This window comes from Haemaphysalis longicornis, unplaced genomic scaffold (assembly GCF_048455015.1).
Source record: "Haemaphysalis longicornis isolate Haplotype H1 unplaced genomic scaffold, Haemaphysalis longicornis Haplotype H1 scaffold_3, whole genome shotgun sequence".
Classification (NCBI taxonomy): domain Eukaryota; kingdom Metazoa; phylum Arthropoda; class Arachnida; order Ixodida; family Ixodidae; genus Haemaphysalis; species Haemaphysalis longicornis.
The window spans coordinates 232,817,080-232,831,648 of NW_027526335.1; the positions used below are offsets into that span (position 1 = coordinate 232,817,080).

Genomic DNA, 14,569 nt, shown 5'->3' on the forward strand with positions numbered 1-14,569 from the left:
ACAAGAAGAGAGCGGAGTGGGTCAGTGAACAAACGCGTGTTAAGGACATATTAGTAGAAATTAAGAAGTAATGGACATGGGCAGGGCATGGAGTATGAAGGCAAGATAAACGTTGGTCATTGAGGGTGACCGAGTGGATTCCTAGAGAAGGCCAGCGTGGCAGGGGGCGCAAGAAGGTTAGGTGGGCAGATGAGATCAAGTTTGCGGGGATAAATTGGTCGCAGGTAGCACAGAACCAGGATAATTGGAGATCAATTGGAGAGGCCTTTGTCCTGCAGTGGGCGTAGATATGATCATCATCATCATCACCATCTGGATTGCGTAAGCTTTGGTGTGTAACTAAATGATTTTTTTTTTCTTTTCAGCTGCCCACCGGTCCACAGAGTCATCATATTTTATATTTATTTCACGGCAATAGAGTCAAAGTCACAAACACGTTTCTTCTTTGTAATATTTTCAACCACCTCAGCACACACCTCTAAACAACTCCCATAAAATAGATATGCATAAGAATTTTCTGAGCATTGTGGCAGGGTAGCAGAAAAATGATCATGACCCGAATTCACAGAGCAAAACACAAGTCCTGACTACTATCTTCCTCATTTGCTACAAATCCTGTTTTATAAATTTGTTCACAAGAAATGAAATCAGTTTAAAGTTAGCATTGCATAGCATCTTTTCATTTTTGCGCAATTTCTCGCAAATCTGTCGTCATACCGTCACCCAACCTGCCATCATCGAAGCTCTACCGTTATTAGCATGCCGTCAGCTACCGACATACCGACGTCTATCAGCATGCCGACATCCATCACCTTGCCATCGTCTCGATATGGAGTCATCTCTTTGATGGCTTCCATCAAGTCCATGTTTTAAATAGGTTGGATACTCATGAGCTGGTTTTGGCTTCAAGCAAATGACTATAAAATGACAGCCACACCAATGAATGACGAAAAAAAAGAGAATGGAAGAAATAATGAAATTAAAATTATGCCGCTTGTCTTGAATGTGATTTTTTTCCAGCCACATTTTTTTTGTTTTTTTTTTCTAAATACTGTCCGACCAATTATCTCCATTTGCGTTGTTATAACTATTACATTTGAAACTTCCGCGAAATCTGCAATATTGTGGCAATCCAGGGTGTTATACGTTTTTCAAAATTTCGTCTGACCAATTATCTCCATTTACATTGTCACAACGATTACGTTTGGCACTTCTGGAAAATCTGCATTATTGTGGAAATGGAGGGCGTTACACGGTTCGCCATTTTCCGTAATTTTTTTAATATTTTTCTTATTTTTATTTTTTCAAAATTTCGCCCCTCCAATTATCTCCATTTACGCTATTATGACGATTACAGGTGTAACTTTCACGAAATATGCATTATTGTGGAAATGCAGGACGTCATACGTTTCGCCCTTTTCCGTAATTTTGTATATTTTTCTTATTTTTTTTAGTGTTTCGAAATTTCTGGCTACCAGTTATCTCCATTTACGCCATTATACCGATTACACGTGGAACTTCCGGGATATCTGCATTTTTGTGGAAATGCAGAGCGTTACACGGTCCTGGCTGTGGGGGCACTCGGCAAAGAATGCTAGGCATTAAAATATGGCGCAGCTAGCCCCAGTGACGCAAGGCTGTAGAAACAGCAGAGCTGGCGGCCCCTCTGCCTTCTTCGGAGACCCGGCTGCTGCACCTCAAATGGATTTCCCAATTTGCTGCTGAAAGTTGTCCATGACTGGCAGGCCCGGATCGTTTTGTCCGCGGGCTTTCACAGATCTCCCAGTGGACCGCGTTCGCACACTCTAGAACGCGAGGCAACCGGCCCCACGAATTCGGCATCTGCAGCATGAAGTGCAGTGTAGTTTGTCTGTTGTCCTTAGTTCAGGCGCGAACGCACGTGAACGGGCGAGGAGAACGGCGATATGACGCCGCGAGCGCTGGGCAGAGTGTTGTCGAAGGTCGAGCTGACCGACACGGCTCGGTCCTCGCGAAACGCACGCTCATCACGCGCACTCGGTATTTTTCTGTATTTTTTGCGAGCTCCTCACGCGGCGCAAGCCCACGGGCGAGCCTGGACGACGCCGGGCGCTCCTCACGTGGCGAACGCTCACGTGGGCTCGGCTGGGCTGAGTTTTCTGGCGATGCTCCGCGGCGGGACTAAAAGCTCGAACAGCCCTGCTGCTAAAATACTCCCCCTACTTGTGTTTAAGACATGCGGCAAATTTCCCTTGCGCCAAATGAGGCGCGCAAACGAGTATAAACTTTTCCGCTCACGCCTGCGCACAGGCAAACTTGGTAGGGTCGTATATTTTTATGTACCTTTTTTTTTATTTTGCACATACTGCTAGCCTAACAAAGGCTTTGGCAGGAAAGGGTACAGCAGTGAAAGGTCAAAAACGTACCTGGTCATTCACACATATTTCAAAAAGAGTAGCAAGGGGCATTTGCCTCGGTTGAAGCAATCATAGCGATAAGACCCATGCTGCGACATACACAATGCGACATTTTCTCGCGAAGCAAACTCAACTGCAAACAATAAGCGTACATTATTACGTAGTAACAAAGTAATGATTAGACAATCCGGACAGAAAAGTGTCAAGGGACGTACAATCGATTGGTTGCAGGGTTTAACGCGCCGACGCAACGCAGGCGATGAGGGGCGCCGTAGTGGAGGGCTCCGGATTAATTTTGACCACCTGGGGATCTTTAACGTGCGCCGAAATGTCGTACACACGGGCGTTTTTGCTTTTCGCCTCCATCAGAAAAGCGGCCGCCGTGGCCGGGACATTGGGCTCAGAAGCAGAACGCCTTAGCCACTGAGCCACCGCGGTGGGTAAGGGACGTACAATCACCAAATTCTTGGGGTAAGATATTCCATTCTCTGATGGCCTGCGGAAAATAAGAATACCTGAAGGCGTCGCCGTAAAATGGGTATTCGAGTAATTGTTTATTGTGTTTTGTTCTAAAAATCCTTGTATCGGAACGTGTTAGCAACCGGTGTTTGTCTATGTTTAGAGAATTGCTCTGGAGAAGAAACAGGAATTTTATTCGAAGGTATCTTGCGCGATCGCTAATTGTTGGGAGCCCAGCTAATTGTAACAGTTCAGTTGGTGAATCACGACGGCGGTATTTGTTATAGATGAATCTGGCCGCTCTTCTTTGTACACCCTCTAACTTTGCTATTGCACACTTAGTATATGGGAACCAGTATATGACGCCATATTCGATGATAGATCGAACGAGTGACGTGTATGCAAGTAGCTTGGTTTTTGCCGAAACGTATCGGAGGGACCGTTTAAGAGAAAGAAGCGCTGAGATAGATTTAGTTGAGATGTATGACACGTGTTTGTTCCATTTGAGATCAGAAGAATGATACCTAATTGTTTGTTTTCATTGACCCTTTGTAGTAGACTTTGGTGGATTTGGTACGGAAAAAATCAAGGGTTTTTCTTTCTCGTGACAGTCATGCAAACAGTTTTTTTCTACATTTATCGTCATCTGCCAGTCATGGCACCACTTATCAATTTTTTTTTAGAGCATCGTTCAAAACTAACTGATCATTCACGTTCTGTATTCCTTTGTAGATGATGCAATCATCTGCGAACATGCGCACTGTTGCCTTTATATCTTTTGCTGTGTCCTTGATGAAAAGAAGGAAAAGAATAGGAGCCAGAACTGTGCCCTGAGGCCCACCAGATAAGTCGTCAACACATTGTGATGACTGGCCTTCGAAGTGAACGAACTGGTTACGTCCTGACAAATAGTCTTTTAGCCATTTCGTTAGAACGCCGTGCCCGAAAATGCTTTGCAACTTATAAACTAGTTTTCGGTGCGACACGCGGTCGAAGGCTTTCGATAGATCTAAGAACACAATGTCGACCTGACCACGCTTATCAATCGTTAGGGCTAGGTCATGTACAGTCTCTACTAACTGAGTTACTGTCGACAAACCGCTCCTAAATCCGCGTTGGTTAGGGTTAATTACTGAATGGCTTTGAACGAAGGTTACGATGTGTTTTAGTATTAAATGCTCTAAGATGCATTTGCCTGCTAAGATGTGCCTGCTGCACAAGTCAGCGAAATCGGACGAAAGTTAGGTGGATTTGAAGCGTCACCAGACTTGTGTATTGGAATTATTTTAGCAATTTTCCACTCTTGTGGGACTTCGCATGTGTGTAACGATTTTGTAAATGCCAACAGTAAGTATCTAGAAGCCCATTTAGCACACCTTCTAAGAAAGGCGTTTGGAATATTGTCAGGGCCGCTGGATGTTTTTGTATCGCGACTGAGTAATAAAGACAGAATTCCTGCTTCCGTTATGGAAAGTCGCCTGGTACCTCACCTATGCACTGTGTGGTCACATTATCTGGGATAATGTTATTGTCGATGGTAAATACTGTTCGGAAAAAATTATTAAACTGAGTAGCCTTGGCTAAGGCTTCCGTTGGCAACAAGTTGCTCCGCTTAGTATCCCTAGATTTGAGGTAGTGCCAAAATTTATGAGTGGCTGTTTTAATGAAGTTAATTAACGTTACATCCAAGTACTTTTGTTTAGCTCTTTTCACTGATGTCTTCATCATGCGAGACAATTCGCTAATTAGTTTTGAGTAGTGCATATGACAGGTTCTTCTGTGTCTAAGATTTCTGAGCCTTCAAATTTTGCGTTTTAAGTGTATAATTTCTTTTGATATCCATGGGCTCGATTTGCGTACGGTCGTAATTTTTGGGGGGAATGAATTTTACGAGACAGTGGTGAATATTGGTCTTGAAAAGCATCCATAGGTTATTAGTTGACATTTTTTCATCGTTGTGACACCGAAGGAATTCAGGATAAGATTCTTCTAAGAAGTCGAGGACACTGACGTCATCCGCGTTTTTCCTGTCATATATCTGGATATTTTTCTGTCGGTCCTGTTGCGGGTTATATAGCGTTAAAGAGCATGTGGTTGCTTTGTGATCCGCAATCCCAGTGACTGTTTCCCGAAAAATTGTGTTATGTGTAACACTGTCACTTAAGAAAGTGAGGTCTAACATACTGCTGATGTTCTGAGTGACTCGTGTTGGGGCGTGTATAATCTGTTTAAGTCCAAAGTAAAAAATCAATTTCCAGCAATGCTTCTGCGCTGTACGAATTGGCAGTTCCGTGATCTAGTGTTTCCCAGTTTATTGAAGGTAAGTTGAAGTCACCCGTGAGTATTATATTTTTATTTTCCTGAACATAACGTTGCGTGTAATCAGCCAGCGCGTGCAGCGTACTGCAATCGGCATTTGAGGGGCGATACACAGCTCCGACGGAAAATACAAACCTCCCGACACTAATCTTACACCACAGCGCTTCAATACCTTCAACGTCAGGCACAGGCATCGTTGGAATATCATCCCTCACTAGAATTGCAACACCACCCCCTCGAGTGCATCTATCTTTGCGCAAAACAATGTAGCCTGGTGGGAAGACATCGCTGCTCGGAATTCGTGACGACAGCCATGTTTCCGTGATTGTTATGACATGCGGGGAATGCTCGAGAAGAAATGCTTTTAATTCTTATGTTTTGTTCACTACGCTTCTTGAATTAAGGCTAACTATAATAGTTGCTCTGGCTGGTCGGGCTGTTCCCGTTTTTTACAAAACTCATTTTATTTCTGTTCATGGGTACTTTGTCGCCACTTCTCGTCCCAAACGAACACTTCGTCATTGATTACAACTTTATCGAAGATCAGTTTGACTTTGTCTTTGTTGTCTCGGTTCGATTTGCAACTGTCCCACTGCTGCTTCCGGACATTACGTACCCTTAGAGAAAAATCTTCGCTGACCGAGATGTTAGATCCTTGGTGCAATTTTTGAAAATTTTGGTTGTGTCTCTAACTCAAGCAGTTTAAGGATTACAGGCCTCGTTTTGTTTTCCTTTTTAGCGCCGAGTCTGTGAATCCTCTCAATTCAGGAGATATTTACCTTAAGCGTATTTTCAATGAGTTTTACAAGGCTTTTCATTTTCAATTTTCAAGGCTTTCTGTAGTCTCGTCGTCTTCTTCTGTAATACCGTAAACGATAAGCTTCGATCGCCATTCCTCTGGTGTTACAATTATTACACCTATGTTTCCTCATATAATTTTCCCAAAGTAATTAGTATTTAATTACTTAAGCGATACCGAAACATTGACGCAAGGAACTTGCCGCACTCGCCAAAATATGCTTAGACTGGAGCACAAGCGCCAAACAACCACGGTTGCAATGGCCGTAGAACTTCATGTTTTGTTGTCTGTCGGTTATACCAGTGCAACAGGTAGGCGTATTATGCAGTGAATAGATTGACAGGAAAAGGCAACGAAGTATACCCAAGCCGATGGATCCACTGGCGCGTTAGATCGTGTAATAGGTATAGATTTCGTTTAATTTATGTGCCCCTTTTGCGCGATAACCTTACAGCCAGCACGTGTGGTTTTTCGGTTAATTAAAATGCGCCGCCCTAGGAGCGATAGTCCGGCCGTTAAAACAGCTACGAGAGCGCACGCGCCACGTTATGGATGCTCGCTTGCCTGTGGAGTGAGCAGTGCCAAGCAAAGGCACCAGGGCGGCGTGCATGGCCCTCAACTCGGCGAGGTTTGGTGAAACAGCGAAGAGATGGCGCCATGCATCCGAGAGGAACGGCTTCACCGCTTTCCGCACGTCCGTCGGCTCGAACCACACTGCGTAAAAGTGCAGGAGTGAATAATTGTGTCGCCACCTCTCTGCGGAGAAAACACCTTCCCGGTGGGGAGGCACGTCAGTCCGATTTGATGTCGCGATACGAAAATTCCGGATAAGAACAAAACGAGGTAACCAATGATGGCGAAGCCTTATTTAGAATTCTTCTTCCTTTTTTCCGATTGTCTTCCGGATAGGGTTGCTATTTTTCGTAGAAGGAAACCTTCAGTGAGGAAGGGCATAGGAGGGATTACATTCATTTCTCTCTCTCTCTCTCCATGGCAAAGGGCGCAATATGGAGGGGGCATTTACCCCCAACCCGTCATAGGAGGGGAGTAGAGACAAGAAGACAAAATGCCAACGTACCGTACGAAGTAGAGGCCGTAAAAGACAGCGTTAAACCACACGTTAAACGCATTTCTAGATTGTTACAGCTCCGGTGCACACCCAGCGCAAATGTCATAAACAAAAGTCAGCCATTCACAAAAATGCGGGCAAATACAACCCAGGGGCGTAGCCAGGGTGGAACGGGCACGTGCACCCCCCCCCCCCCCCCCCCCCGAAATTATTAGATGCGAAGCTCGGGGCTGTGTCCCTCCTTCCCTAGTTGTCCGCCGTCCGCACTCTACTGCGCATGCACGTCTCTTCAGCCCCGTCAGCGTTTGGGCTGACGTCAGCGCAGTTCACTATAAAAAGAAAAAGTTAGGCGGCGCCCGGTTCGATACCACGACTCTCTGGCCGCAACGGGAGGTAGGTGGCGCTCTTCCCACTGCGCTACAAACCTCGACGGGAGAATGTGCTACGAACGCGTGTTATGTCTTTCACTCATTCAAACTACGTCAAGAAGATACTGATACAACGAAGGCACGCGAAGCTGACCGTCAACGGAAACGACGAACTGAAACGAATGGTAACTTCAGTCGACCCCATGGCTGGTTCGCATACTACTCAGGGTTCCCCTACGGGAAGGTGGTGTAATTTTTTCATTCCGGGTTTTCTTGCGGTTGAAGTCGACGTTACTATATTACGTGGTTGAAGTCGCCCGGAGAACCGCGTGAAGCGGCCTGCGGGCGCGAAACCATTTATAAGTACGTGGTGCTTCATGCAGAACTGGAAACAGTCTGAGCCAACATTTGATCCCTGTGGCCGCTCCGGATGCTGTATATGTAAACGTGTTCAGTCGGGCGACGCGCGGACGTCGCCCGGCTCCGAACAGCTCCTGTTGCAGAGAGAGACGTGCCCGGTATGAGGTTGCATTCCGCGCCGAATGCACCGAGCTGCGCCGTGTTCACTGTAGCCGGGCAATTCGCCCGCACCGACCGAGGCGGTCGTGCTGTTTGGTGCGCAAAACAGCAGTGCCGCGAATCAGCGAAACAGCAAGAAAAACCATATGTGGACATACATGCGGTCTGGACTTAAGTGTGATATTTTGTCATGTATTGCCTTTGCTATGGTACATAGTGTAATAGCATAACACAGCGTGTCACTGTAATTTGTTCTGTCAACTACCAATCCTCGATATGTTTATTTGCATACCGACATCGCATTTCACTGGCTACTGCAGTCCAATAAAATCTGCTGTATGTAAAGCACTGATTTCTGCCCACCTTATACTGCCTCCACGCGAACAAAAGCTTTGTATTTTTTGGCACTATCCTTTGGTCCCTTGGCCGCCCTCTTGGCTCGAATCAGCATTCTCTATTTGCCTATAACCACAATTTCACTGAAACCATGTCTGTTCGACTAAACAGCTAGAAATAAAATTAAAGTTAAGGAACGTGCAGCAATACTAACGCTCAACAATACAGCTATAAACTACTCGGCCGAGTGTACCCGAGCAAAGAAAACTAACAAAAGGCGGTTACTTGAGGAAGAAGACGCACATCCCCTTGCTTCGTTGTCATATTATACGAATGTGCCGCAAGTGCACAGTGGAGCGCCATTTGAAGGTTACTGCGGGAGCGCCGACCAAGAACAGCAGCAGAGCCACGGCCCAGAATCATCTTTTTTGTGAAGAGGGAACGATCTGGACAGCTTCTCTCACTCTCCCTCTAAATCAGGAAAAACCTACCACGCATAATAAGCAAAGTCGCAACCCTATTAGCTAGCATTTAATCCCCCCCAGAGTAATTGTACGCTTGTATGCGAGGTTATGGAAGTAACCCCACACAGTAAGTAGCCCCACAGAGAAGGTACCTCCAATAAGTAGAAGCCGGACTTATAGGCATCAAAAAAGCGCGTTTTAGGCGCCAAAAACAGGCAGGCAAGACAACGTTTTGGGCTTCCAAAGTTGGAAATATAGGCACCATAAACTTTTGCATAAATGCAAATAATTTCACACGAAGACGTTCAGGACCTATATCTACAAAAAGAACGCCAAAATTGGTATTGTTTATGATGGCACAAACGGGCCAACAGTTCAATATAGCCGTTCAATTGTCTATAAAACTATTAAGCTAATGGCGATCCAGTGGCTTAATTTAACAACGCAGCGCTCGCACAAATTCGTCACCTAACGGAAGCAGAAGTTAACGCTTGAAAAGAACCTGTAGCTGGCCGAGTTGGTGAATACTTGATGGAATGGTACCAGCGCTAAAAATACGAACACATGCAAGGCGACAGGAAAAGCGCTTGTCCTGTCCTTCCGCCCGTCGTATGTTCGTCTTTTTAGCGCTGAAACCATTGTGTGAACAAGCGAAAATGTCAACCAGAATCAGCAACAGCGAACAGCGAGGTTACACTGACCTCAAATTCATCCTCCACATGCGGTGCACGCATACTGGACATGAAATGCGACAGACAGACACATCCGCACGAAGCGGCCACATTACAATACAAACTGCACTCACAACATAAACTCACACACATTCCTAGGCAGCAAGCCCCTACAGACTAGGAGGACTTCCGAAAGATCCGAGAGTATAGAGCGAAAAACCTTACAGCATGGAGAATCGATATATAAATCAATGGATAGTCGTAAAAGCCGCCACAAAAGATCTGGATTTGGAAATACCCTCCGAAGCTGCTGGCCCACATATTAGCCGCAAGAGCACCCGCAAACTCAGAATTAAACTGTCCCAACGTGATAACGACATAGAAATGCATTCAACCCGCCTATTCCTAAATCAATGTGGACAAATTACTTCTCAAATTAAAAGAAATCTGGGCATGGGAAAAACTCGGCAACTCCTCAGACTTGCTTGATCCGCTTGACCGCGGTGTGTAGTCTCGGAAGATTTTATTATTGGACACTCGCAGTTAAATCTTGAAGAAGAATATTGTATGATCGGCGCGAAAAGACGCACAGCAATAGAGACCAAACACGCAGAATAACTAAAATAATTCAAGCCTTCGCAGGCAGTGCACGGCGACTTGATAGAGCAAAAGGAAAACCTGCCTCCCCCCTGGAAGCCCCCACCCTTCCCACCGTACAGAGGGCAACCAAATTATGTGATTGACAGGGAAATAACCGAGACAGGGGCACGCCGGGCCGTACTCAAACTTCCCTCAGCGGCGGCCCCGGGTCTAGAGGTCGGGATGATCACCGGCATCACGAATTTCTACAACCAATGGTGGAAAGAAGGGAGCATCTTCACGTCATGGAAACACACAAATGTTGTATTTATTCCCAAACTGGCCAAACCCTTAAACCTGGAACCATCTCTTTAATGCTATGCTTGGGAACGCTAACGAAGCATATCATTCTGGCAAGGCTGACAAAGCCCATCCAATGCACACAGCAGCTTCTAAACACAATGATATGCATGCTTCAGAGCAGGACGTTCCACTCATGATATCCTCCTTCAGCTATTCAGATAGCCTAGACACGGCAGGAATCCTGGCACTAGATCTGGCCAAGGCTTCTGACAGTGTAGCAATATCACCCACGTTGTCATTCTCGAAGGACTAGAACCAACCAACCCAGGAACAACGCTGACACCACTTCTAACGCAAACTTCACTCGAAGCGGCTATAAAATTTAAGAAAAGGAAGTTTCCACGCGACCAACTAGCTTATTTCCCGCACTAGAACATATCACGCAGCTGTGCGATTGGCTGAAGCTGACAAATACAAACGCAAGTTAGGCAGTGCTTATAAGCTCGCAGAACGAGTTATTTGTGCTTAAATGTAATGCATATTCTTTTTATAGCAGTGCGATACCCAACGGAAGTTGCGAATGTACAAGTACACATAGAAGCACCAGTGTGTATTGCTGTTAGAACTGCGCGCAATATACGCTTGTCATAGCTGCATATAGTCCGGCGTTTTGGGTGTTCTCTCAAACGACACTGGCCGATAGGCGTAAGCGACATTGTCTTACGTGATTCCGTTTGTCGCGCATACACAGTGTATCACGAAACGATTACTTGCAACTTTAATAAAAATAAGCCAGATGCAAATACTGTCAGAAACAAAGCGGGTGTTGACAGCGGTCCGGAGTGCATGGCACTAGCGTCGTTTGGTGCCGGACAAGCGGTGGGGGCACTCAAAACAGCAAATGTTTTGATTTAAACAAATTTGTATTTTGACTACATGACCCCTTTAGATTCACTCTGTGCGCAGACTGTGGATGAGAGGAGAAGAAGGAAGTAACTTTACTTCCACAAGAAATCCCTTTACTTCCAGAAAGATTAGCAGCTGGTCAAAAATAATCCGGAGTCATCCAGTACGGCGCGCCTGGTAGCCCAATTGTAGCTTCACCGCGTTAAACCACGGAATAAATCATTGAAAAATGAAGAGTATTAATATTATTAAAAATTTGTGCGCTGCTTTAAGTTCCTTTCGTTGATGTCAGGTTGTAGCGAAGAATCAAAGAACCATCACTGGCCATCTTTGACCATTGATGATATCTAAACACCAGATGTGGAGGACCAGACCGGAGCAATATCTCTCGGGGCATGCAGCAGTAATTGGTAGGGCTAGTTCCGAATATTTTTAAGTTTCGGAAGTGAATTCGACCATTGTCATACAGATGTCGCAATCGCTCGGTGTCGGAGGATAAAGAAACTGGTTTTAATTCAAGGAGGGCTTTCATATTATTTCGCACAAGCAGCGCCTGGTGTCCGAATTGCTTTTAAAGTAGTGCTATCGCGTCCTTGTAACATTCCTCGGCCAGTGGTATTCCTGATGTAGTGAAAGCGGCTTTCCAAATTAAGGTGTTGACTAAATATTGGAATTTCTCCGTATACGTCGAAGTTCGACGAATCCACTCTCCGCCGCAGTGGCGCACCCACGGGGGGTGTTTTAAGGGTTGTAACCCCCCCCCCCCCCCCCTTCAGATGTCCGTCGACCCAACCCCCTCCGCACGCCTCTCCCACCGAACCGAAACCGAAGTTCACCGAGCGCGGTGTGTAGTCTCGGAAGCTTTTATTATTGGACATTCGCAGTTAAATCTCGAAGAAGAATATTGTATGATCGGCATTAAAAAATAAAACTAGAGCACGAGCTTTTAGGATCGAGCTTTTAAGACAGTGAGGACCAACTTGCGTATAACTTGAAGTATTTTATGAGAAAGAATGAGAAAAAAATTTACTGACCCAAAAAGTGTCCCTGGACAGGAAATTTCTGAATGCTTAAGAATCCCTGGAGGTTTTAAATGATTCCGTAGCCCCCCCTCCCCCCTACGGCACGCCTCATAGCCCACGCTAAACCGCAAATAGTCGCACAATTTTTGTAGGGCCAGATTATACCACTTTCTTAACTTCTGTGCGGAACTTCCATCACGGGATTTGAATCATTCGTCGCCTTCTAGAAAAAAAAAAAGAAAAAAGACGCTGAAATTTCCCATACGTTGGGACTCAGTATTGTCGAGCTTGCCTTCTGGCCTCAACTCAAATCTAACAAGATCAGATCGAAGTTGTTTTATTTCATTTGAAAGCTTAAACAACTGTTTTTCCTTCAATACTAAGCGCTGTACGAGACCTCCCTCTTCCGTTGAATAAAAAAAGGTTCGGTTTTCCTTTATATATATCGCGTGAGTTTGTAACATTATAGTTAGTAGTTCTGCAGTCGCATGCAAGTGCACTCACGTGGTTGGAATATCCCGCGCGGAAACATCGCGCAACGTCTGGTACATTTGCAGACAAAGCCTCCTCTTTTGTAGATTGAACAATATAAATTACGTTTTCTTTTGAAGCGAAACATGCTGATCTTGAGAAAGGTTTGCCCCGCAGGCAAGCTGTACAAGCGTCTCTCTTCTGGGCATCACTCCTATGCGGCTTCTATATGCCTTCCTATACGCGAGTTCAACCGAATAAATCCTTCTTCATTCACATGCACTATGTGGCAGGATTATTTTACAATCTCTTGCTTCGTTTTAAGCCCAAAATAGGCGTCTAATATGCTCCATCCGCGCTTCAAAAAGAAGAGCGCCCCCGAGACAGCAGCCTACCGGCTTGCGGGGACCGACCCAGTGTAGCGCATATCTGCCGAAGGGGGGGCTCGGTGTCGCGGGCTCCGTGCCGCTCTCTGGGCGCTGTCCGGCGCCTATACGAACAGATTTCGTGCTTTACTCTTGGCTTGACTTCACCAGTGAAGAAGGCATTAATTGTAGTTCCTCCGCAACCTCATCTCCCGCCGTCCCTTCCTTCCAATTCTACTTTCAAATTTGGGTTCGGGGCTTTGGGCAATGGCAAATGGCTTAGACTATCTTCTTTTTTATGTGAAGGTGCACCCATTATTATATTCCTTCTGTAGGCGAATTGTAAGGTTATGGCGGCTGATTTAATGCGTAATTTTTTCGCGTAAAAAATAATAAAAACTCGGCTGCTCTTTATAGTTTTTTTATATTTTATTCTTTCTGGTTATATATTTTATTGTTTTGTACTACTTACATTTGTCTTTATATTTGTTCTTTTACATTTTTGCATTTATATATGATCACATTTTATATTTGTTGTGAAAATTTCAAACCCCCCCCTAGACCAAAATCCTGGGTGCGCTAATGCTCCGCCGCACCTAAACTGTATCGATTCGGGCACGAGCTCTACTGGCGCAGAAAGTTCCACACTTTTGTGGTCACTAATGCAACGCCACGTTCAAAACCAATTTTAATAAATTGGTAATTGATAATAAAAGTCTATCCACCACCCTGAACCCGGATCCGTGGATGATGTAAAAGTATTCGTTTCGAGTTTTGGGGGTATGGGCCTTCCCTGCTCTTCAACCCTGTCGTCACAACAAAGCGGCACAAACCGACCCAATATGGCCATTCTACTGGCAATGGCCAGCAAAATTTCAAAGCACCCACCTCGCAAATAAAGAGGCTATCGCATGTGTGTCTCCTCGAAGATAACGACACTGACATTGTCATGCTCGCAGAATCATGGCTGACTTCTGACATCCAGGATCAAAAGCCGAAACGTTTCTGCCTTTAAACTAAAATTTGCGTCAATGGTGTCCCTTTTAATGGTTAGCACACAATTATCTCTCGCACACGATTCGCGGGATCAACCGTCGGGAAGAGGTGAGGTCGGCCTCATTAGAAACAGCATTCTTTGAGCCTTCCTTCGAGCCTTCTTTGAGTTCTTCCCGGGCGCGAGAAACCCCCTATGAACCCCAGAAATTATTTGAGGAGTCGTACCTCGTGCTGCTGAGACGGATACAGCCATTGCTTGCTGCAGTGACCATACTCGTGACCTAACATCCTTACTTCTCCGCCTACCCTTCCGCCAGTCTGATGAGCGGTAATGTCGATTTTCCCGATGCCTACTCAAAACCTAACTGCCGGGGGTATCTTTGACGTTACATCCACCCAGAGCACAACACCCTATAGTATACGCTGTCCCAACCGTGTAATATTGAACTGTGTTGTCTAGTCCTAAAAATAGAAAAATTCTAACCATATCATGAGCTAATCGTGGCGGACTGAGATCACGAAAGCAA

General features: G+C 45.4%; 1 protein-coding gene across 1 annotated transcript in view; it reads right to left on the minus strand.

The window, feature by feature from the left end:
* The window catches only part of LOC144175765 (uncharacterized), a 419,826-nt gene that overhangs the window by 40,365 nt on the left and 364,892 nt on the right, over positions 1-14,569 (minus strand). Inside the window, exon 5 of the mRNA XM_077704781.1 lies at positions 6,538-6,687. Coding sequence (XP_077560907.1) covers positions 6,538-6,687 — 150 coding nt within the window. The remainder of the gene's footprint in view (positions 1-6,537; positions 6,688-14,569) is intronic.